The sequence below is a fragment of the Lithobates pipiens genome, unplaced genomic scaffold (assembly GCF_037356315.1).
Source record: "Lithobates pipiens isolate NorthernLeopardFrog02 unplaced genomic scaffold, aLitPip1_a1.2 Scaffold_18, whole genome shotgun sequence".
Lineage (NCBI taxonomy): Eukaryota > Metazoa > Chordata > Amphibia > Anura > Ranidae > Lithobates > Lithobates pipiens.
The window spans coordinates 628,439,745-628,464,261 of NW_027507758.1; the positions used below are offsets into that span (position 1 = coordinate 628,439,745).

Genomic DNA, 24,517 nt, shown 5'->3' on the forward strand with positions numbered 1-24,517 from the left:
TTCCTGACCCCCTGAACTCTATACACAGGACTGTATATGTCATGTTCCCGACCACTGCACTCTATAGACAGGACTGTATATGACATGTACCTGATCACCGCACTCTGTACACAGGGCTGTATATGACATTTTCCTGACCACCGCACTCTATACACAGGACTGTATATGACATGTTCCTGACCACTGCACTCTATACACAGTGCTGTATATGACCTGTACCTGATCACTGCACTCTGTACACAGGGCTGTATATGAAATTTTCCTGACCACTGCACTCTATACACAGGACTGTATATGACATGTTCCTGACCACGCACTCTATACACAGGACTGTATATGACATGTTCCTGACCACTGCACTCTGTACACAAGGCTGTATATGACATTTTCCTGACCACTGCACTCTATACACAGGACTGTATATGACATGTTCCTGACCACGCACTCTATACACGGGACTGTATATGACATGTTCCTGACCACCGCACTCTATACACAGGACTGTATGACATGTTCCCGACCATCGCACTCTATACGCAGGACTGTATATGACATGTTCCTGACCCCTGCACTCTATACACAGGACTGTATATGACATGTTCCCGACCATCGCACTCTATACGCAGGACTGTATATGACATGTTCCCGACCCCTGCACTCTATACACAGGACCGTATATGACATTTTTCCTGACCACCGCACTCTATACACAGGACTGTATATGACATGTTCCTGACCCCTGCACTCTGGGCCGTTATTTCTGGTTATCTCTAAACTGATGACCTTTAAAGGATTTAAAGTATCACCTATGAGCAATTTTGGATACCAAAGATTTTCCTCATTGCAGCGACACACACAACTTTTATTTTTGTTCAAAACATTTTTTATTATAGTTTTACTTATAACAAGATTGAAGTCATAAAATTAGGAAATAGTAAAAGGAAGAAATACAATTGGTCAGGATGATCACTTGTCTGGAATGTGCAGGCGGAGTCATTGATAGTTTGTTATAATAATGTAACACATTGTGTATTGTATTGTACACAAAGTATTGTAGAAAAAAAAATCACACCATAGAAAATGGGGGGAAAGTAGAAAATAAACCCGGATATGAAGGTGACATTTGTGTACGGGGAACACCTTAATAATTACCACCATTTTATTCTCCAGGGCATCTGCTTTCAGAAAATATCTCTTTGGGGGTTTTATCTAATTTTCAGGCCCAAAAATCTGCATTTTACCATGTGTGCAAAAATAATAGAAATCCAGCTCTGGAAGTGAAAGGGTTAATGCGAGCTAGATGGGATCACTCTGCTGTGGTCACACTCTAAACATTAGACCTCCTAGCAATGTTATTACCAGGCTGCAGCTAGGGGGAGCTCTATTCGTTTATCTGTTACATACATCCCATTTATATATAAACATCTCCTGACATTTAGGGGTCTATACATAAATATATATTTTTTTTAAATCAGAAATAGTTTTTATTTTGCACAGAGTACAATCAGCGTAAGCAATATACAATCATAGATCAGTAAAATCAGGATAAACCAAACAAGGATAAGTATACATCTGAGGCATTGCATTATAAGGGTCTGTGCAAAACTTTCTCTGATTAACATCGCCAATATCGAGGCACAAAAGTGAAGCAAAAGGATTACAACGTAGAAAAAGACAACCCGTGAAGTACTTTAAAACCAGTCCAGTCCAACAGCATCTTATGGCATAGGGGTGTGTTTCTGATACCTCTACCCCTTGACCTCTTACGTTAACGTTTTATGTCTTATATGGTCCCCCATATATAATATCCACCACCATATAGTCGATCACCTTTCATCACCCCAACAATAGTCTGTCACGAATTAGTTGATGGGGGGCTAAGCCAGGGGTTTCCAACCACGGCCGCCACATCGCTTGAAATTTACATGGGGCATTTCTATGTTGGTATGTTCGTTTTTCTCTCATCAATAATTTAGTTAAACTCTCCACCATTTTTTCTTAGAGGGTATCCTCGAGGTTATCCACAATGGTGCTATCATTCATAAATAATTTACATAATAATTCACCCAATGAAAATACATGTACATTCCTTCTGTGTGAATGAGGGGAAAATGGAGTTTAATTGGCTATTTGCTGGTCCAATAATTTCCATTGATTTAAAATAGAAAATACTACATTTGCCACTAGCTGGAGATAATTGCTATTATACTTGGCGCCATCTAAAGTCCAAACATAGTAGTTTTCATTTTAATTCAATGGTCAGTCTAATAGTGTTGGCTTATTTAAGTTCTATCCTTCAGTGTGTACTGTACTGATAAGTGTATGAGTATGATCTCAGGTATTAGTATGAAGACATAGAAGTCTATTTTTCAAAAAAAATTATTAGATTTATGTGACAATCATTCATCCAGCTGTTACAATTTCTGTCTGCGATTTAACACAGTGATTTCCTATGATCATCAGCTCCATCTAGTGGCCATAATCTGATATTTTTCCTGAAATACCTCAATTAGTGCAATACTGCATTATGGTCATTAGATGGAGTCAAGGAAATCAGTGGATGAAATAAAATACGGCCAATATTCATCACAGCTTGGGGAATGCTGGTCATAACCATTCAAATATTTATTTTTTAAACAGACCTCTAAAGTGTTAGTGAAATCTTACACCACACAATGAAAGGCAATGACTCCATTTTTATTTTTCTACTGCTATCAATGGCCAACACGGTACAACACTTCATCCATGTCTTTGGTGATCTCTGATCTCCTTATCAACTGTTTCTTACATGATGAAGATCAGCCATGGAGTATATCTGAGGTGTATATCAGGGTGTGCATCTTCCCCACATGAGAGCTGTGATGTCCAGCAACATTCATATAGAAGACATTTCCCGCACTAATACACCTCGAGGGTTGTGTGGGATCCCTGATGTACAGGAAGACAGGACTTCAGTGAGGAACAATTCCCTCGCTCAGGACAGGAATACGGCTTCTCCTTGTGTGAGATCTCTGATGTCTGGAAAGATTGGACCTCAGTGAAAAACATTTCCCACAGTCGGGACAGGAATACGGCTTCTCCCCCGTGTGAAATCTCTGATGTGTGTTAAGACGGGACTTCACTGAAAAACGTTTCCCGCACTCAGGACAGGAATACGGCTTCTCCCCTGTGTGTAATGTCCGATGTGTGTTAAGATAGGACTTCTCTGAAAAACATTTCCCGCACTCAGGACAGGAATACGGCTTCTCTCCTGTGTGAGATCTCTGATGTCTGTAAACACTGTACTTCTCTGAAAAACATTTCCCACACTCAGGACAGGAATACGGCTTCTCCGTGTGAGATCTTTTATGCACATTAAGATTGGGTTTAAATTGGAAACACTCCCCACACTCAATACAAGAATATGGCTTTTCCCCCATGTGAGATCTCTGATGTTCGAAAAGATGGGACTTCACTGAAAAACGCTTCCCACACCCAGGACAGGAATACGGCTTCTCCCCTGTGTGAGATCTTTGATGTTTGGAAAGATTGGACTTCTGTGAAAAACATTTCCCACATTCAGGACAGGAATACGGCTTCTCCGTGTGAGATCTTTTATGCACATTAAGATTGCATTTAAATTGGAAACACTTCCCACACTCAGTACAGGAATATGGCTTCTCCCCCGTGTGATATCTCTGATGTGTGGAAAGATGGGACTTCACTGAAAAACGCTTCCCACACCCAGGACAGGAATACGGCTTCTCCCCTGTGTGAGATCTTTGATGTTTGGAAAGATGGGTCTTCTGTGAAAAACATTTCCCACATTCAGTACAGGAATATGGCTTCTCCCCTGTGTGAGATCTCTGATGTCTGGAAAGATGGGACTTCTGTGAAAAACATTTCCCACATTCAGGACAGGAATACGGCTTCTCTCTTGTGTGAGATCTTATATGATCATTAAGATGGGCTTTAAAACGGAAACACTTCCCGCACTCAGTACAGGAAAACCTCTTCTCTGTTGGAAGGACGGCACCGTCCCTCACAGTCTGAGGTTCCTCAGGATAAGAGGAATACGATGGTCCATCTACACTGTGTGGTGCCGGATGGACATTTGAGGTAGTCTGGTTTTTTCCTGGACTATACTGTGTGATGTCCTCATCTTCTACTTTACAGTCTGAAGACAAAGTGAGACAATCCTCTGAGGTTTTCCTCATCTCCCGTCCATGTGCTAAAATAGAAATACAAACATTATTACTAGACATTAGCTGATTGGTTCCCCTAAACCAGGACTCCGCCCACATCAGGCAGCTTTGTCTCTGAGGATCTTTCAATTCCCCTCTCAAGGTAACTAGTAAATGGGTCCTCTGTAGTGCGGCAACTAATGATTATTTTCAGAATTGATTAGATGGATGATTATTATTTCAATTAATCGATTAATTGGAAAAAAAAACAAACAAAAAAAAAAGGTTGGTGTATAATTTGGTTATTATTCTTGAATATCTATATACAGCAGTAAATATAAATATCCATATATATAGTTGCATATTTAATCCATTCTGAGAATAACAGACAGATAGATGTATTATTAGAGGGAGAATCTGCTACATATAAGAATCAGAGATCAACATTATTAAAAAATAAAAAAAGATGTAAAACGCTGTTTTGCAGATGATCAGACAGGAGTGTAATATAATATGATGGATGACAGACTCCCTTGTCATAGACAGGTAGGTGGGTACAAGCTCCCTGCACCTGATGTCACTTATGCTGGCCGTACACAAAGAAAAAACATTTTCACATAGTGTATGTGGTTTTTGCTCAGAAGTTACATTCATTTTATAATTGAATGTTAAAAGCAAGTGGAATTTTATATCTTATATCATATACAGGGCTGATCCTAGAGTTACATGCGCCTGGGTGCAGAAATATATCTGGCGCCCCTACAAGGGCGTGGTCACCTTACCAACTCACCCCCCTTTACAAACGTTTCTATGGCAATGACTCAAATACAGAGATGCTCCCCTAAGGAGTCATCTTTACCCTGGGATCCTCCCACAATCTCTTCACAATAAACAAAATACAGGAAGAGAAGCAGAGTACTCTAATTGGACCTGGAGGGGGGTCTCTCTAATGGATACAGAGAGGGCTTCTGTTAGAGCAGTGTTTCTCAAATCCAGTCCTCAGGCCCCCCCAACAGGTCATGTTTTCAGGATTTCCCTCAGATGAAACGGCTGTGGTAATTGCTAAGGCAGTGAAACTGATCAAATCACCTGTGAAAAATAATGGAAAACCTGAAAACATGACCTGTTGGGGGGGCCTGAGGACTGGATTTGAGAAACACTGTGTTAGAGAGTCTGTTTAGAGAGTCTGTTTAGAAAGAGCCCCCAGTACAGGAGATGGTCAGAGACTGCGGAAATGATACAAGAGATCAATACAGCCTCACCAGTTCCCATCAAATGCAGCCTACCAGTGCCCACCAAATGCAGCCTACCAGTGCCCACCAAATGTAGCCTTACTAGTGCCCACTAAATGAATCCTTGTTAGTGTCCGCGAAATGCAGCTTACCAGTGCCCACCAAATGCAGCTTGCTTACCAGTGTCCACCAAATGCAGCTTACCAGTGCCCACTAATTGCAGCCTTATCAGTGCTCACCAATTTCAGCCTACCAGTACCCCTGGATCACACAGAGGAGCAATATCCTGCTGTCGCAGAGCTTGGATTTTAATTGCCCGGGCAGCCACTGTGACAAAGTCCTGCCTCCTAGACCAGTTCGAGGCTCCTATGGTAAAAGTCACACTGGTTCAATTTCACAGCGCCACCGGGCATTTCAGAGCAAAACTCATGCGGTGTGTGTGACACATGGAGAGAAGGAGGGAGAAGAGCACTCGCAAGGATTTCTGACTAGGAAGGCGAAGATTAATTTGCCACCCCCCAACCCATCCGCACCCCCCTCTTGCTACTCCCCGTCTAAAATTGAGCTGGGAACTCCTTCACAGTGCGCCTGTAATGTGATGGGGTGCAATGTGAAGGACGTCACATACCATTGAATATAGACCTTCCACTAAAGCCAGTGTGTAATGAGGGGGTGGGGTTATGTATTTCTTGCTTCCCCTCTATGGCCACAGGCAGCTGAGGCCAACTAAAACTTCCAATGGAAAAAGATTGAAGGGGCCAAAAGAAGGGCTGGGAAGTGCCAACCCCGGGACTTTTACTGGTATCAAATCAACAAAGTCAACAATTAAATATCAATTATTAAAAATAAAACAATTTTATTTTGTACATCTTACATAAATAATGAACAAGACATCACTATATAGCCATAAAGATGATCATACAAGATACAGCGTGGAAAAACCAGAGTTACCCAAATTTATACATAAAAGCAAAAGCAAAGCCGAGCTGCAATTTTCTACATGTTTCACTCAAGTTCGAGCTTCTTTGGAAATAAAGCAGCTAGTGATCTTAACAATTTACCAGGATTCCCCGAGATCTGTAGTGATTTGTAAGGTTTGAGTAGGATATAAAATTAATGCAAAAGTGGCCAACAACAACGACGCATCACCATATTGCGGTCTGAAAAGACAGGTTGTAGTAGAATCAATGAATACATAGCTTTTAGTAGTTTGCCATACTAGGGAGTGACCGTAGAACCACAAAAACGTTTTCTGTGATCTCTCAGTATCTGCATGATTTCTTCCGTATCAATTGCACAACTACGTTAGACCCATTCACTTTATGGAATGCACATGAAGCATACATGCGAGGCATACTAATACAGCTAGGAGCCAAAGAAAATAAACGACACTCCATTAAACTAAACAACATACTATCAAACATACACAAAATGGAAACCCAAAACAAAATTTCACCAACAGCAGCTATGGCGAACACGCTTTCTAATCTCAGAGAAACCCTGCGGGAGCTTCTCACGCACGTGCGGTCTTTATCCGGTGTAGGGCTTCCCCTTTAAGTCCATACCATGTGACGGGGCTAGCGTGGTGTCAATCTCGCTGATGGAGGCGGCAACATTGACTTCTTTCACTAGTCCCGTCTACCTGGAGCCGTGTTCAAAATGAACGGACTTTTCTCCGTGTGTGGGAAAGTCCGTTCATTTCAAAAGTTCGGTGGACTAGCACACAGACGGGCATATTGTCATTGTATCCCTTTTCTTTGAAGCTCCAATCAGCTCTACCTGTATCTTATAGACCGCTTCTTTTGTGCAGTTCCTTTTAAGCCTGATGAGTCGTCCCTTGGGAATATTGTATAGCCAAGGCTTAAAGTGACAGCTATCCAAAGATAGATAGCGTGTGGTGTCAACATTCTTAAAATAAGTCTTTGACATCCCCCTCCAAGACAACGTTCAGATCCAAAAGTCAACAGATTGTTCATCTATTTTCCATACCAGATGTATATTCTAATCATTATCGATCAATTTATGTAAAAACTTCTCCAATAAATTCAGACTGCCATTCCATACAATAATTTAGTCGTCAATGCATCTTTTGTACAAAGTCAACTCGGCAAGTGTATCTTTATATACAGCATCTTCTTCCCAGTGTGTCATGAAAGCATTAGCAACACTGTGCAAATTCCGCTCCCAACTATACTTTAAACAAAATTCTAAACATTTAATTAGGAACTTTCTTTGTTTGCACACTAGTGCACTATGTTTCATAAGAAGCCATTTGGTTGCAGCACATAGTGTTGTACAATCGTGTACAATGAAGACACATCTGCCGTGGCCAAGAGAGTTCTACCCTCTAATACAGGCAGTGTATCTAACAATTGAAAGACATGTTTAGTGTCTTTGAGGTATGCCAATGTATTCTGTACTGCCGGTTGGATGAAATGATCAATATACTGTCCCATCCTTGATTTCAATGAGTCTATCCCATTGACGATGGGTCTGCCTGGTGGATGTTCTCTATTCTTATGGATCTTTGGGATAGTATATATCACTGGAATTCTACATTGCTATGGCATGAGATATTTAGACTCCTTCTTGTTTAATATGTCTTTCTTAATGCCTAGGTTGACCAGTAATTCTAATTATAATTCTTTCTTGTATTTACTGGTAGGGTCACCTAATAACTTCAAATAAGTGAGAAGGCAAACAGAACGCCACACTTTTTATCTTCCATGTTTTTAAAATCTTTTGCAACTTTTTGCACTTAATAGAATATTGTTAGTTATTTAACATACTATACTATACTATTGGAGGCTTTTTCATCCTTTGCGAGTTACACCAAAATTGGAGCATTTAGGGCCGGACACTCTGTGTCCTTTATCTATGCCTATATGGGTGAATGATATCTGGAGATATACATGAAGTCAAATAGGATTTGAATGCTGGATTTATACAGATTTAAGCTGAGAGTTCTGTGAGCTAATATTTTAGTATATTTCTTTTTGTTTAGTTTTTGGATACTCACCATTTCCTATTAACTGACCATTCACTTGGATTTTATTATTATTGATTATCACATTTAATTTCAGGCTGTTTTTTCAGGCTGAGTGCTTATACACTATTGCACAAGATCACCATTTCATTTTTTATTCTTTCTTTGTGTATTGTGAACACGAATACGTTTTGCAGCAGGTCTATTTATATAAGCACCTTATATAATTTTTGGAGCACTATTTCACTTGGATTATCACTTATTTGTGTTTTGTTCTTTGTTTTAGACACACTGTTTTTAGTAGATCGAAGGCCTCTGTCACTTAATCCTTCACATTGGGATAGAGAGATTTCCACCAGACTACAGATCAGTCACCACACACATATTACTGGCAACCTGTACCCTTATCCTTCCAAAATGGAAAAACACCTTGGCCATCAACACATCTAAGGTTATTACACTAGTCAAGAGAAATCACACCTTTGAACACCTACAGGCTATCAATTCTTTGACATGTAAAACATTTGACAGCCATTGGAAAACATGGACTGAAAAACAAAGTCAACTAATGCTCTATTCAACTTTGAATACATTGATTAACTAGCACTGCCTAACCTCATTACAATGACGTTACTGTAATTACTATTATAAATATGCAATATGGTAAAGAAACATAACCTAACCCCAAGTAGTGTGTGTAAATAATGTATGTTTGTTTAAATGTGTTTGTTAAAAATTGAAAATGTAATAAAAAATATTGAAACAGGAAGCTACAAAGTATAGTATAGAATAGTGCTCCCCTATAGGAAGACGCAAAGTATAGTACAGAGTTCCCCTATAGGAAGCTACAAAGTATAGTATAGAGGGCCCCTATGGGAAGCTACAAAGTATAGTATAGAGTGCCCCTATAGGAAGGTACAAAGTATAGTATAGAGTTCTCCTATAGGAAGGTACAAAGTATAGTATAGAGTTCCCCTATAGGAAGCTACAAAGTATAGTATAGAGCAGGGGTGCTCAACCTTTTGAAGAGCAAAGGCCACTTAAGCGACTTGGTAACCGGTCATGGGCCACAATGAGCGGAGCAGGTGGGTGGCATGTCCGTGTCCACTTTGCATTTGGAGAGCAGACACGGATGCAGCCCACAACTTTTTAGTGGATTGTATTGGAGGTAGAACACAAGTCGGTTTATGTCTGCCACTACTTAGAGGTGAATGGAGGGTCCAATTGGTTGGACTATCGGACTGACAGTGTGAAAGGGGTCCAAGGCTGCTTTCACAATGATGCGCTGCGGTTTACTTGCCCCACGTGTGCAACGCAGTGTACCTTTGGCTTTCCTGCAGTTTGCAATAGACTGCTATTATATTCTACAGGTTTGGTGCACTTTCAGAAAGCTCACCAAAAAGATATGCCCATTTATACACTGTGATTTTAGTAATAAACTGACCTTTAATAACAGTATTCTTTCTATTCAATCCCAGAGCAGGAGGTCGTGGGCCACATCAAAGGGCTCCGCGGGCCACTGTTTGGGCACCCCTGGTATAGAGGGTCCCTAAAGGAAGGTACAAAGTATAGTATAGAGTTCCCCTATAGGAAGCCACAAAGTATAGTATAGAGGTTCTTTATAGTAAGCCACAAATTAGAGTATAGAGTTCCCCTTTAGGAAGATAAAAAAACTTCTGCTTTTAGAATCACTTGTTTCCTTCTCTTGCCCAGGACTACATGTCCCATGAGGCATTGCTCCTCACATTCAAGTTCTCAGGCATTTACTGACATGTATGGATGGTGTACTGAGCTGTATTTTCTGATGTGTAAATAAATAAAGCATTCTGTATGCAGGCCAATTAATCAACAGACCAACTAATCGATTATGAAAATAGTTGACAACTATTTTCAAAATCAATTAGTTGTTTCTGCCCTACATCTCCTACCAGTTAATTTCTTTATTCATGGACCTTAGTCAGAGAGTGAGGAAACGAGACCTCACTTTTATAGGAGTGACAGTGATGAGGGGATTATAGTACAAGTGTCCCCACCCCCTCTATCACTCATTGCTATCTTCCCAACATAAGAAGTACTACACTTCCTTATTTAGTCCATGATTTAGTTATGAACAACAGCAGGGCTGAGCCCCACCAGAGGTCAGAGAGTGAAGATGAGGGAGAACAACCAAGATGAAGACTGGACTGATCCTTAAGACCACCATCATTGGGTTATTGACTCCTCCCTCATTATCACTTTCTGTTCAAGATTCCAAAGTTTGAGGAAGTTATCACATTATCAACATGTAAAAGTCTGTGCTCCTAATCAAATCATCAGATATAAAATGTCCAGCTGGTAGAAAATGGGCGTAAAAGAAGTCAAGACTATGTAATGTACAACTTATTATATAGGATACACTGGTTAGTATTTTATAGTATCAGAATAATGTAATGTACAACAAAGTATATAGTGCAGGGGTCAGGAGAATGTAATGTACAATATAAATGATATAGTATAAGGGTCAGGACTCATAATATTGGTATTCAATAATCAGTGGAAGATTAAATGTTTACATGCGACAAGTTGCAGAGGTCCCATACCGCTGCCTCCCATCTCCTGAGACTGCACTCAGTGACTTGGGTCTGAGAATATACCAGACATATCCCTCCACCGGCACAGCCAGCAGACAACAGAACAAGCAATCCTGGGAGAATTGTTCTGTCAGACATCTTGCTATACTTGCGTATGGGGCAGAAGACCCAAACCACATACCCCAGGTGCCTAGGTCTAGTAACATCTATGGTGAAAATGAACATTTTGCTGCCAGCTGAACCCCAGAATTTCCATAAATCCAGTCTAGATACATAAATTGTGTCTGCAGCACAGAGAAGGAAGATTATCCAAGAGAAATACAGGAATACAGGATGGGGAACACAGCTCAGGAAAGTGACCAGGGGATTACAGGCTGATATAATCCAGTCCCCGCCCTACTCTGGACCAATCAGTGAGCAGTATGGATGGAGGAATGTATTTAGTGTTAATGACCCACCTGTACTGATCTCTGTAGGAGTGTACTCCTCTATAAATGTCCTCGTTATTCCATCTTCCTTCATAGACTGCTGATCATCCCTCACAAACTTTTCTTCTTTAACCTCAAATTCTATATCGATTGGATCTCCACTCTAAATCAAGAAAATGAAAGAGAATATCATCTGTAAGATATAAGCTTTATTATTGTGACATCACATAAAAAAAACACATATTGGTGTTGATTTACTAAAGGCAAATCCACTACGCACTATAAGTGCACATGGAAGTGCAGTTGCTGTAGATCTGAAATGAGGGACGCTCTGCTGATGTCTATCATCCAATCATATGCAAGCAAAAATGCTGTTTTTAAATTTTTGCCTTCTATGTTCCCCTCAGATCTACAGCGACTGCACTTCCAAGTGCACAGTGGATTTGCCTTAAGTAAATAACCCCACCAACCCCCCGTCCCCCCGTCTCCTTAAGTCCATGTTCTAGATGATCCATCCCACCAACCTTGTAACAGTGAGGGATGGTGTGATCTTCCTGTGTGGAATCCCGGGAATACAGAGGATGGGGATATCTCTCTGGTGGGTTCCTGGTATTTGGTGGCTCCATCATATCCTTGTGTCCTTCTGAAAACTCCTCCATCACTCCATCCTCCTCTTTAACATCATAATTATCATCCCTGAGGTTTCCACTCTGAATATATAATAAAACATTCATTGTAACCATCATGCGGTGTATAAATCAGAACTACCAATAGTTATCAATCATCTACCTGATGATGGTGAGGGATTTTGTGATCTTCCTGTGTGGAATCCTGGGAATACAGAGGATGGGCACATATCTCTGGTGGGTTTTTGTAGCTGGATGACTCCACCATGGTGTCCTGGTACAGATCTTTGTGTTCTTTTAGAAAATCTGACTCTTCCATTACCCCATCCTCATCATCCTCCTCTTTTATCTCTTCTTTAACCTCAACTTTAGACTCTCTCAGGTTTCCACTCTTAATATAGAATAAAATGACATTAATTGTAACAATGCAGATAATGTACAGATCCTAATGATACTATCAGTGATTGTTCCTCATCTACCTGATGATGGTGAGGGATGGTGTGACCTTCCTTTGTAGAATCCTGGGAATACAGAGGACAGGGACATCTCTCTGGTAGGTTCCCATTACTGGATCCATCTGTAGGAAACACACACACTGACTGAATACATTGTTTCTATGTGTTTATCAGATGATGGGGGATCTAGGTGGACCCTCCGTACTGCTCTCCCCTTTACAATAAAAAGTCTCCTCTTACCCAGTGATATGAGGGGCTGCTGATTGTCCATCATGACATCCTTGTAGAGATCCTTGTGTCCTTCTAAATACTCCCACTCCTCCATGGAGAAAGAGACGGTGACATCCTGACTCCTTATAGGAACCTGACACACACAATGATACAGTCACCATCCAGACACATCCCTTGTCTGTTACTGGATAATGTCCCAGAATTCTCAGCACCGCTCACCTCTCCTGTCAGCAGCTCCATCATCTTCTTGGTGACTTCTAGAATCTTCTGCATGTTGTGTCTCTCAGGTTTTAGGGAGTCACATGGAGGCACTGTGATGGTCATATGATCACCGGACTTCACAAGAGGAAATCTCTGTATTGAGGAACCAATAGGAATATCATGTTAGAATCCCAGAATCCTCCTCACCTCTCTGGTCAGGTCTGTGTTTTATTAACTGCTTGCCGATCGCCGCATGTACGTTTATGTTGGAAGAATGGCACGGCTGCGCAAATGGGCGTACCTGTACGTCCCTTTGAATTTGCCGCTGTGTGGTCGCAGGCGCGCACGACTCTGCCACGAGCTCCGTGAGTGTGATCGCGATCGTCTCACGGAGCTGAAGAACTGTGAAATGCTAATATAAACAAGCATTTCCCTGTTCTGCCTAGCAACGCTGTCACTGATCACAGATTCCTGTAATCGGGAGCGGTGATCAGTGTCGTGTCACGTGTAGCCCCTCCCCCCACAGTTAGAACACATCCCTAGGACACACTTAACCCCTGTAGCACCCCCTCCTGGTTAACCCCTTCACTGCCAGTCACATTTACACAGTATTCAATGCATTTTTATTCGCATTGATCGCTGTATAAATATGAATGGTCCCAAAATAGCACCAAAAGTGACCAATCTGCCTGCCATAATGTCACAGTTACGATAAAATAGCTGATCACCAGGGGGCGTGGCCTGCCGCGGAGAGTAATGGATGCCTGAAGCCAGAGCTCCGCTCCACGGACAGGAACAACAAAGAAGCAACATATGGCAAAGATCCGACCCCCAATCCGGCTACACGGAGGGGGAAAGGACAAGAGACCATCCCAGGCAGGTCTAGAAGGTGGTATATAGAAGGCGGTATAAGCTGCCCGCAACATGTCGTCTCACAGACTATTATCCCAGCGCAGCCATGAACGAGGCCCAAAATGGCGCCGGCTCCGGGTACAATGCCTCAGTGACATCCCGCTCCAAGGCAGCTGAGGCATATCACTTGGCTCCCCCACAGGAGGAATACTCAGCCATATCACCCAAGGAGAACTACCTCAGAGAGGAGATGGACACCCTGCCCTCACCGGACACCTCATCCTCCCAAAACAACACGGATAGAGGTAAGAAGCTGGCTTCTTCCCCAGCCCTCTCCACCAGCAAAAAACCCCAGCCCAAGAAACACTAGTGGGCTGACAGGGAGACTGATACAACACACACCCCAGCTCTTGCGGCCATCCCTGCATCAGATAACCCTGTGACAGGATCCATGGGTCCTGCCCCGGGGGACATGGATCAATGCAAAAAAAAGTTTCAAAAACAGCCGTTTTTTCGGGAGCAGTGATTTTAATAATGATTAAAGTGAAACAATAAAAGTGTAATACTCCTTTAAATTTCGTACCTGGGGGGTGTCTATAGTATGCCGGTGAAGGGGCGCATGTTTCCCGTGCTTAGAACTGTCCCTGCACAAAGTGTAATTTCTGCAGAAAAAAAAAAGTCATTTAAAATCACCCGCGGCTATAATGAATTGTCGGCTCCCGTAATACAGAGAACACTCATTGAAAGTCATTGATAAAAAAATAAAATAAAAATAAAGTGTGGGGTTCCCCCAAATTCAATTACCAGGCCCTTCAGGTCTGGTATGGATATTAAGGGGAACCTGCGTCAAATAAGAAAAAATTGACGTGGGGGCCCCCCTAAAAATCCATACCAGACCCTTTATCTGAGCATGCAACCTGACAGGCACCAGGAAAAGAGGGGGGGTGAGAGAGCGCCCCCCCCTCCTGAACCGTACCAGGCCACATGCCCTCAACATTGGGAGGATGCTTTGGGGTCCCCCCAAAGCACCATGTCCCCATATTGATGGGGACAAGGGCCTCATCCCACAACCCTGGCCAGTGGTTGTGGGGGTCTGCGGGCGGGGGGCTTATCAGAATCTGGAAGCCCCCTTTAACAAGGGGACCCCCAGATCCTGGACCCCCTGTTTGAAATGGTAAGGGGGTACCCTTTCACAAAGAAAGTGTAAAAAATAGTTAAATAAGACAAACACATTTGAAAAATTCCTTTATTATAAATAAAAAAAAAGATTCCAGCGGTGGTAATCCACTCTTACTATCCAGCGATGGATGATCATCTCTCCGGGGTCCAGCGATGGCTGATCTGATCCAGCGACAGGTGATCTCTCCCTCCAGCGCAGTCCATCCATGCATCCTCTGTCTCCACTGTCAGAGACACTACAGGATCCCCGCGGCCTGATGTTTCTTATATGAGGAGGGCAGGGCCATCCGTCACCTGACCCCGTCCCCCTCTGTCTCTAGTGGGGGAAGCCGGGCTTCCCCAATGACGTATGAGTGATTCCGCCCCCTCTGATGTAACGGAAACCTGCGTTACATCAGAGAGGGGCGGGGTCACCCATACGTCATTGGGGAAGCCCGGCTTCCCCATTCATTTCAGAGGGGGCGAGGTCAAGTGACGGGTGGCCCCGCCCTTATATATTAAGTGTCAGGCTGCCGGGATCCCCACAGTGTCTCCACTGGTGGAGACAGAGGATGGATGCGCTGCGCTGGATGGATCACCTATCGCTTGATCAGATCAGCCATCGCTGGACCCCGGAGAGATGATCATCCGTCGCTGGATAGCAAGAGTGGATTATAACCGCTGGAATCTTTTTTTTATTTTTAATAAAGGAATTTTTCAAAAGTGTGTTTGTCTTATTTAACTATTTTTTTACACTTTATTTGTGAAATGGTAGGGGTACTTTTGTACCCCCTCACCATTTCAAACAGGGGGGCTGGGATCTGGGGGTCCCCTTGTTAAAGAGGGCTTCCAGATTCTGATAAGCCCCCCGCCCGCAGACCCCCACAACCACCGGCCAGGGTTGTGGGGATGAGGCCCTTGTCCCCATCAACATAGGGACATGGTGCTTTGGGGGGGACTCCAAAGCATCCTCCCAATGTTGAGGGCATGTGGCCTGGTACAGTTCAGGAGGGGGGGGGCATTCTCTTGTCCCCCCTCTTTTCCTGTGGCCTGCCAGGTTGTGTGCTCGGATAAAGGGTCTGGTATGGATTTTAGGGGGACCCCCACGTCAATTTTTTTTTCCAAATTTGACGCGGGGTTCCCCTTAATATCCATACCAGACTTGAAGGGCCTGGTAATTGAATTTGGGGGAACCCCACACTTTTTTTTTTTATCAATGACTTTCAATGAGTGTTCTCTGTATTACGGGAGCCGACAATTCATTATAGCCAGGAGTGATTTTAAATGACTTATTTTTTTCTGCAGAAATGACACTTTGTGCAGGGACAGTTCTAAGCACAGGAAACATGTGCCCCTTCACAGGCATACTATAGACACCCCCCAGGTATGAAATTTAAAGGAATATTACACTTTTATTGTTTCACTTTAATCATTATTAAAATCACTGCTCCCGAAAAAACGTTAGTTTTTAAAACTTTTTTTGCATTGATCCATGTCCCCTGGGGCAGGACCCAGGTCCCCAAACACTTTTTAGGACAGTAACTTGCATATTAGCCTTTACAATTAGCACTTTAGATTTTTAACGTTCCAGTCCTTTAATAGAGCTCTAAAGTTCACACGAAGTTTAGGTCTGTTCGCAGGTTCTGGTGCGAACCGAATCGGGGGTGTTCGGCTCATCCTTACTCCTTACCTACAACAGCTATTCTCACGTTTACTCCCTCGCTTAAATGCACGAGACATCACAATTGGCAGGGCGCACAGAATCGCCAAACCTGCACACCTCTCCCCTGACATTCAGAGAGATATTCTAGCAAGGGTGCATTACTTCCATATTAAGGAGCAAATATTACAGGTGGTCAAATCCACTAAACCACTACCAGCACCGTACACGAATGTCCTCCTGTTCAGTGACCTCTCCAAAGCCACCATGGAGATGAGAAGAGCATTCAACCCATCACCACTATACTACAGGAATAAAAAATAAAAAAATATCACATACAAGTGGGGCTTCCCAACCAAGCTCTTGGTAACATACCAACAACAAATGATTCCCATCCTTACTTCCAAAGAAGGGTACAAAATTTTTTTTGACCAACTGGGGTTTTCTTCCTCTTCTTCCTGCCACGACCGATCACACGGGCTACCATTTGAACTCCACTACATCCCAGAACTGGCCCCACGATCAAGGCGAGAGCTACCACAAACCTAAGGCCTGCGGTCCCACACGTTCGTAGGATCCTAAGTGCACAATGATTTAGTTGTCGACTCCAATCCCTCAGGTTATAGTGTGCCACGCACACCGATATTGTTGTTATTGCTGTTAACTTTATATTTTTAAAACAAGGGAAAGATATCCCAAAAGGGTTAAAGAGCGCTGCTCACCCCAGACAAATAGTAAATAGAAAAGGCTCCCCAAATTCAGGGTTTTTAGGCAGCAAAGAAAGTCATGAAACAAATTGGTAATGTAAGAACAATTATATTTATTCAAAAATAGAGCAAAAAAGCCCCCTTAATATGATAATAAAAACATGAGCTCGGGGGAAAGACTTATTAAAAAAGAAAGAAACAGATCAAACGGGCTTTATGCCAGGCAAAGGTACTGACATTAACATTAGGCGCTTGTATACCCACATCTCCAGGGCTAGGACTGGGCAGGGGCAGGGAGTCGTTGCGTCGCTCGACGCAGAAAAAGCGTTTGACTCTGTCGAATGGCAATTCCTCTGGGGGGTTTTAGAACGCTTTCACTTTGGCCCTAAATTTATATCCTGGATTCGGCTGCTTTATAACAACCCCGTTGCCAGAATTCACACCAATGGTACGTTGTCTGCGGAGTTTGCGCTGGGCAGGGGCACGAGGCAGGGCTGCCCTCTGTCCCCTGGCCTCTTTGCGCTGGCAGTAGAACCCCTGGCCATACTTTTAAGGGCATCGGAGGATTTTGAAGGGCTACGGGTGGGCCCCCTTAGAGAAAAAATTTCGTTATATGCGGATGACGCACTCCTGTACCTCCCTGACGCATCCGGCTCCCTGCAACAGGCCCTGTGTATAATGGAGGAGTTTGTTTCCTTCTCGGGGATTAGGATCAATTGGGACAAATGCTTGCTGTTCTCACTCTCCCAGAACCCCCGAGACGTGACCACGCCGACGCCCCTGAAATTTGTTCAAAAATTCCGATACCTAGGGATAGTAGTGCGAGAGGATCCCAAACAATATCTAGATGATAATGTATACCCAATCTTAGATGACCTGATTGCCAAATGCCAAATGTGGAAGTCTTTGCCCTTATCACCGGTGGGTAGAATCAACCTCTTAAAAATGACCTTTTTGCCAAAGTTCTTGTATGTCTTTCGGAACACCCCTACCCCGATCCCTAACTCCTTCTTCCTGAGGGTTGATCGGGTGATCACTTCGTTTATTTGGGCCGGGGCGGTACCCAGGGTGGCGAGGACTGCCCTTCAGCTGCCCCTTTCTGCTGGGGGGCTGGCCTTGCCGTGCCTGAAACAGTACTACTGGGCGGCGGTGCTGGTGACGGTGCGGTGGTGGTTTGTGCAATCGCGGTCCAATCCGTCGGTTAACCTAGAGGCGGCCATTCTGGGGTCATATGCCGCACTTAGTATTCTGGTATTTAGAGGCCCTAAAGCCCACCCAACAGTCACGTCAACCATGGCAACGACGGTGTGTGTGTGGATGCAGGTGTCGAGGAAACTTAATGGCCCTCTTGAGGTCTCACCCCATATGCCGTTGTGGGGCAATCCGAATTTGCAACACTTCAACTCTATCCCGGACCCTGCACTGTGGGCCAAATATGGCATTACGACCATACAACATGTTATGCCTAGGGGGGTCCTCCTCAATTTTGACACCCTCAAGGCGGATTTCGGGCTACCGAATAAAATGTTTTTTCGATACCTGCAGCTGCGCCATGCGACACGGGCCCAATTCCCTACCCCAATCTCTATCTGCTCACACCAGATTGAGAAGTTTCTAATTTCCAAACACGCGGATCGTATCCTTTCCTCCCTATACCTTAGGCTCTCCACTTCAGAACCCGTGGAGGAGTCTGCGCTTTTTTGCAAATGGAAGCCTGACCTCCCGTCTCTGAGGGGGGAGGACTGGCTGGAGGGGATCCAGACTTATATTCCCCTGATGATCTCTGCACGGGATAGGTTTATTCAACTGAAGTTTCTTCATAGGGCCTACTACACTCCACAGAGACTCTCGAGAATATACCCATTGTGCTCCGATAGGTGTCCGAAATGTGACACAGCGGTTGGGACATTTATGCATGTAGTGTGGGAATGCCCAGTTATTCAGACCTTCTGGAGGGAGGTGGTGGGGGTCCTGAACTCGGTGGGGGGGTCTCTCGTTGGCGATGGACCCTGTGGTCCTGCTTTTGGGGGTATGTGAGGGAGTGGCGGTGGGTACACATAAACAACTGTTTGTATTTTATGCGGCATTTTATGCCAGGAAGACCATTCTGCTTAATTGGAAGAGGGCTGACCCCCCTGGGATCTCTCAATGGAAAGGGTTGATTGACTCCGCTCTTCCTTTATATAAACTGATGTATATGAGTAGGAAATGTCCGTCCAAATTCGACAAGATCTGGGGATGCTGGGTGGGAGTATAGATGGTATACTTTGAGGGTGGTTTGGTTCTGGGGTCTGCGATGTTCTCTTGCACTTATCCGAAAAAAATGTTGACTGCCGGGGGACGAATGATGTATTGCTAAGGTCTGCCTTTTTCTATGAGCTGCTTCCGGGAGCCTGGCTTCTGTTCTCCCCCCCCTTTTCCCCTCCCCCCCCCCTCTTTCTCTCATCCTCCTTTTTTCCTTTTACCCAATTTCCTCTCCTCTTCTTTTTGACCTGCTCTGGGTTGATATGTAATGTCTCTTAGACTGATTGTACACTGAACACTGTGTTATGTTGTGTTGTATTGTACGATGCACTGTTGTATTGTACCAATGATTTTTTCCTCAATGGTGATAAATAAAAACATACCTGTTAAAAAAATAAATAAAAAAAAAAGAAAGAAACAGGTACATATCATCAGACAGTAATTACATATCGACTTTGTGTATAAGTCAAAGAATATGATACATAGGTAGCGCTGACGCGTTTCAACCCACACTGGGGTCTTCCTCGGAGGGACTTGCTGCTGAAAAGATATGTAACAATTATTTTCTACACATAATGTTCGGCATAACATCGTCACATAAATAGTTATGTATATCTAGAGACTTCTGCGCTCTATGGGAAATAGAAGCAAGCAACGAATCGCAGAAAAAAAGCAGCAATCACTATATGAGTTGGCTCTCACTAGTGTAGATTTCAAACAAGGTAAAAATGTGATGCGCTAATTTGTAATCGTGCATATAAAACAATAATAAATGGATAAGCTGAACCTTCAAAATAGGTAAAGAATGGTGGAGTGCATATAAAATGAAAAAAAATATAAACAATATTTTTAAAAGTGCAAACGTGCATTAATGCATAAAGTGGTCCAGTGCATAATATTTAAAAGTATATGAAAAATAGTTCAAACAGTGACTAAGTGCATATAATATGCTACAAACACCAAAATGCATATAACATGCTACAAAACATCAAAATGAGGGTATGATGTGCAAGTGATTAATTAAGTGAAAAAAGTGTTTATAACAGAAAATGACAGGCAATGATATAAGTACAGAGCCAAATCTTCGTGGTTGCAGTGAAGCACATTAGACTGTCCCATGCATAATCAGATAGTGTGACTTAATAAACACACTCAATTAAAGTGCGACGTGCTGAGCCAGCGATCCTTCTGTGATGGTCCGTGCAAGTGATGCTAATATAGTGCAATTACCTCAACGCTGTGAGGTAAACAGCGGAATTAGTACAGGGCAACCAGGTAACCAGGGACGATCACGGGGATGGCTATGCAGCAGCTTCTTGGAGACTCCTCCGACTTCCTCGTGTGTATTAAAGGGTATACTCAAAGGGATAGATCAGAGAGGACTCCTCTACTGCCACTTCCAGCAATGTCTCCTCTCTACTTCCTCCTAGTTATAATTACCACATTAGTGTATCGAACAAGAGAGAAATTAATTTCCACATGTAGTGCTTCTTGCTTAGGAAAGGGAGATAAAAGAAAACAAAAAAAAGATCCTTTGGTTCACCATCCAGGGCTCCGAGATGCTCCGCAGGTGCCGCACTCAGGGGCGGTCCAAGGCCCCAAATGAACCCCTACTATTTCACAAAGACAGTGTAAAAAATAGTTAAATAAGACAAACACACTTTTGAAAAATTCCTTTATTAAAAATAAAAGAAGATTCCAGCGGTGGTAATCCACTCTTGCTATCCAGCGACGGATGATCATCTCTCCGGGGTCCAGCGATGGCTGATCTGATCAAGTGATGGGTGATCCATCCAGCGCAGCGCATCCATCCTCTGTCTCCACCGGTGGAGACACTGCGGGGATCCCGGAAGCCTGACGCTTCTTATATGAGGGAGGAGCCACCCGTCACCTGACCTCGCCCCCTCTGACACGAATGGGGAAGCCGGGCTTCCCCAATGACGTATGGGTGACCCCGCCCCTCTCTGATGTACCACAGGTTTCCGTTACATCAGAGGGGGTCAGGGTCACCCATACGCCATTGGGGAAGCCCGGCTTCCCCCACTAGGGACAGAGGGGGGCGGGGTCAGGTGACGGGTGGCCCCGCCCTCCTCATATAAGAAACGTCAGGCCACCGGGATCCTGTAGTGTCTCTGACAGTGGAGACAGAGGATGCATGGATGGACTGCACTGGAGGGAGAGATTACCCATCGCTGGACCCCGGAGAGATGATCATCCGTCGCTGGATAGCAAGAGTGAATTACCACCGCTGGAATCTTTTTTTATTTTTTAAATAAAGGAATTTTTCAAAAGTGTTTGTCTTATTTAACTATTTTTTTACACTTTCTTTGTGAAAGGGTACCCCCTTATCATTTCAATCAGGGGGTCCAGGATCTGGGGGTCCCCTTGTTAAAGGGGGCTTCCAGATTCTGATAAGCCCCCCGCCCGCAGACCTCCACAATCACCGGCCAGGGTTGTGGGGGATGAGGCCCTTGTCCCCATCAATATGGGGACATGGTGCTTTGGGGGGACCCCAAAGCATCCTCCCAATGTTGAGGGCATGTGGCCTGGTACGGTTCAGGAGGAGGGGCGCTCTCTCGTCCCCCCTCTTTTCCTGCAGCCTGCCAGGTTGCGTGCTCGGATAAAGGGTATGGTATGGATTTTTTATTTGACGCGGGGTTCCCCTTAATATCCAGACCAGACCTGAAGGGCCTGGTAATTGAATTTGGGGGAACCCCACACTTTTTTATTTTTTTATCAATGACTTTCAATGAGTGTTCTCTGTATTACGGGAGCCGACAATTCATTATAGCTGCGAGTGATTTTAAATGACTTTTTTTTCTGCAGAAATTACACTTTGTGCAGGGATAGTTCTAAGCACGGGAAACATGCGCATACTATAGACACCCCCCAGGTACGAAATTTAAAGGAGTATTACACTTTTATTGTTTCACTTTAATCATTATTAAAATCACTGCTCCTGAAAAAACAGCCATTTTTGAAACTTTTTTTTGCATTGATCTATGTCCCCTGGGGCAGGACCCATGGATTCTGTCACAGGGTTATCTGATGCAGGGATGGCCGCAAGAGCTGGGTGTGTGTTGTATCAGTCTCCCTGCCAGCCCACTGGTGTTTCTTGGGCTGGGGTTCTTTGCTGGGGGAGAGGGCTGGAGAAGAAGCCAGCTTCTTACCTCTATCCGTGTTGTTTTGGGAGGATGAGGTGTCCGGTCAGGGCAGGGTGTCCATCTCCTCACTCTGTATCATGCGTGCATCTCCAGGGATCATAGAGGAAAAGAGACGGATGAGCTAATTGCTATCATCACCCCTCTTTTTTGGCAGGGGCACTGGCAAAGAAGCAGTGTGGATATCGTGAGTGCATTTTGGGGGTTTGTCTTTGGTGAAATGCGTTTCCTGTACGCAGAATATGTCTGTATGTTGGGACACTGCTTCTTTCCAAAGGAGATTGCGCTTGAAGGGGGAATTCAGGCCTTTCACTTGAATGAGGTGATTTTGATGGCCATTTTATTAGGGAGTGTCCTGGGATTGGGACGAGGGGAGCAAGATCACACTTACAATGTACACAACTTTTGTTTTTGTGAGGGAAATAAAGGAGTATACAGGTATACTAAGTGTGTCTATTATATGTCACTGGGTATACTGTTTGGAACTGTACTGAGTTATCAAAGGTATCACAGTGTGGTAGCAGGCAGAACAATCAAGAGGAGAAACAAACAATCAGAAAGAAAAATATATAAAGTTAATAGAAAAGGCTTCCCAAATTCGGGGTTTTTAGGCAGCAAAGAAAGTCATGAAACTAATTGGTAATGTAAGAACAATTATATTTATTCAAAAATAGAGCAAAAATGCCCCCTTAACATGATAATAAAAACATGAGCTCCAGTGGAAAGACTTATTAAAAAAGAAAGAAACAGGTACATATCATCAGACAGTAATTACATATCGACTTTGTGTATTATAAGTCAAAGAATATGATACATAGGTAGCTCCGATGCGTTTCAACCCACACTGGGGTCTTCCTCAGAGGGACTTGCTGCTGAAAAGATATGCAAAAATTATTTTCTATACATAATGTTCGGCATAACATCGTCACATAAATAGGTATAATTACCCCATTAGTGTATCCGAACAAGAGAGAAATTAATTTCCACATGTAGTGCTTCTTGCTTAGGAAAGGGAGATAAAAGAAAACAAAAAAAGATCCTTTGGTTCACCATCCAGGGCTCCGAGATGCTCCGCAGGTGCCGCACTCAGCGGTGGTCAGAGGCCACAAGGTGCCTTACGAGAGGTCACACTAATATCTACACCCCCCTCCCCTAAATTGGGGGAAAAAAGAGGGCACAGTCACCTGATGGTGGGGTTATGGGTGGACAACACCTGCAGCAAAGAAAAATTCAAAAGATGGAATTATACCGAATATAAAAAATGTATGCTACTTAGTGCAAACCATTTCAGTGATAGCAAACTACAAGTTTTATATGACTCATCACCATGTCACTTTCACTTTTCTTCTTTTTGTGGGGCTCTCAGTGTATGGTCACTCTGTTTCACCCAGATTACCCAGTTGCAGCATTTAGGGTACTAACTTTCTGCACAATATATTTCTAAAATAAATAATCAAATTTTTCTTTGGTTTAATTTTGGTAGTATGGTTTGCACTCATTTTTCACATTATATATGGGTGGGTGATATTATTACTTTACGGACACACGATACATTGATATTTTGATATGATATACATACACATAAGTTTTTTCCACTACCATATTATATATGGGTGTCTGATACGATGCCTCTTGCTGTTTTTTCTGGGTAGGTGTTTGCACATATATGGGTATAACCAGTGAATATGACAAATTCAAAATAAATTGTGGGGGCAGCACACATATTTATTTGTGCTTTTTTCCCCCCGACACACTATGTCACAACCACCATATATTTTATATGGTTTGCACTAAGTAGCATACATTTTTTATATTCGGTATAATTCCATCTTTTGAATTTTTC

General features: G+C 43.3%; 1 protein-coding gene across 1 annotated transcript in view; it reads right to left on the reverse strand.

Annotated features, from left to right (window-relative positions):
- Positions 1-2,676: 2,676 nt before the first annotated feature.
- The window catches only part of LOC143986874 (uncharacterized), a 259,820-nt gene continuing 237,979 nt past the window's right edge, over positions 2,677-24,517 (reverse strand). The window contains 7 exon segments of the mRNA XM_077485281.1: positions 2,677-4,210; positions 11,410-11,542; positions 11,904-12,089; positions 12,169-12,396; positions 12,485-12,582; positions 12,701-12,824; positions 12,911-13,045. Of these exon segments, the coding sequence (XP_077341407.1) occupies positions 2,952-4,210; positions 11,410-11,542; positions 11,904-12,089; positions 12,169-12,396; positions 12,485-12,582; positions 12,701-12,824; positions 12,911-13,045 (2,163 nt within the window). The 3' untranslated portion in view covers positions 2,677-2,951.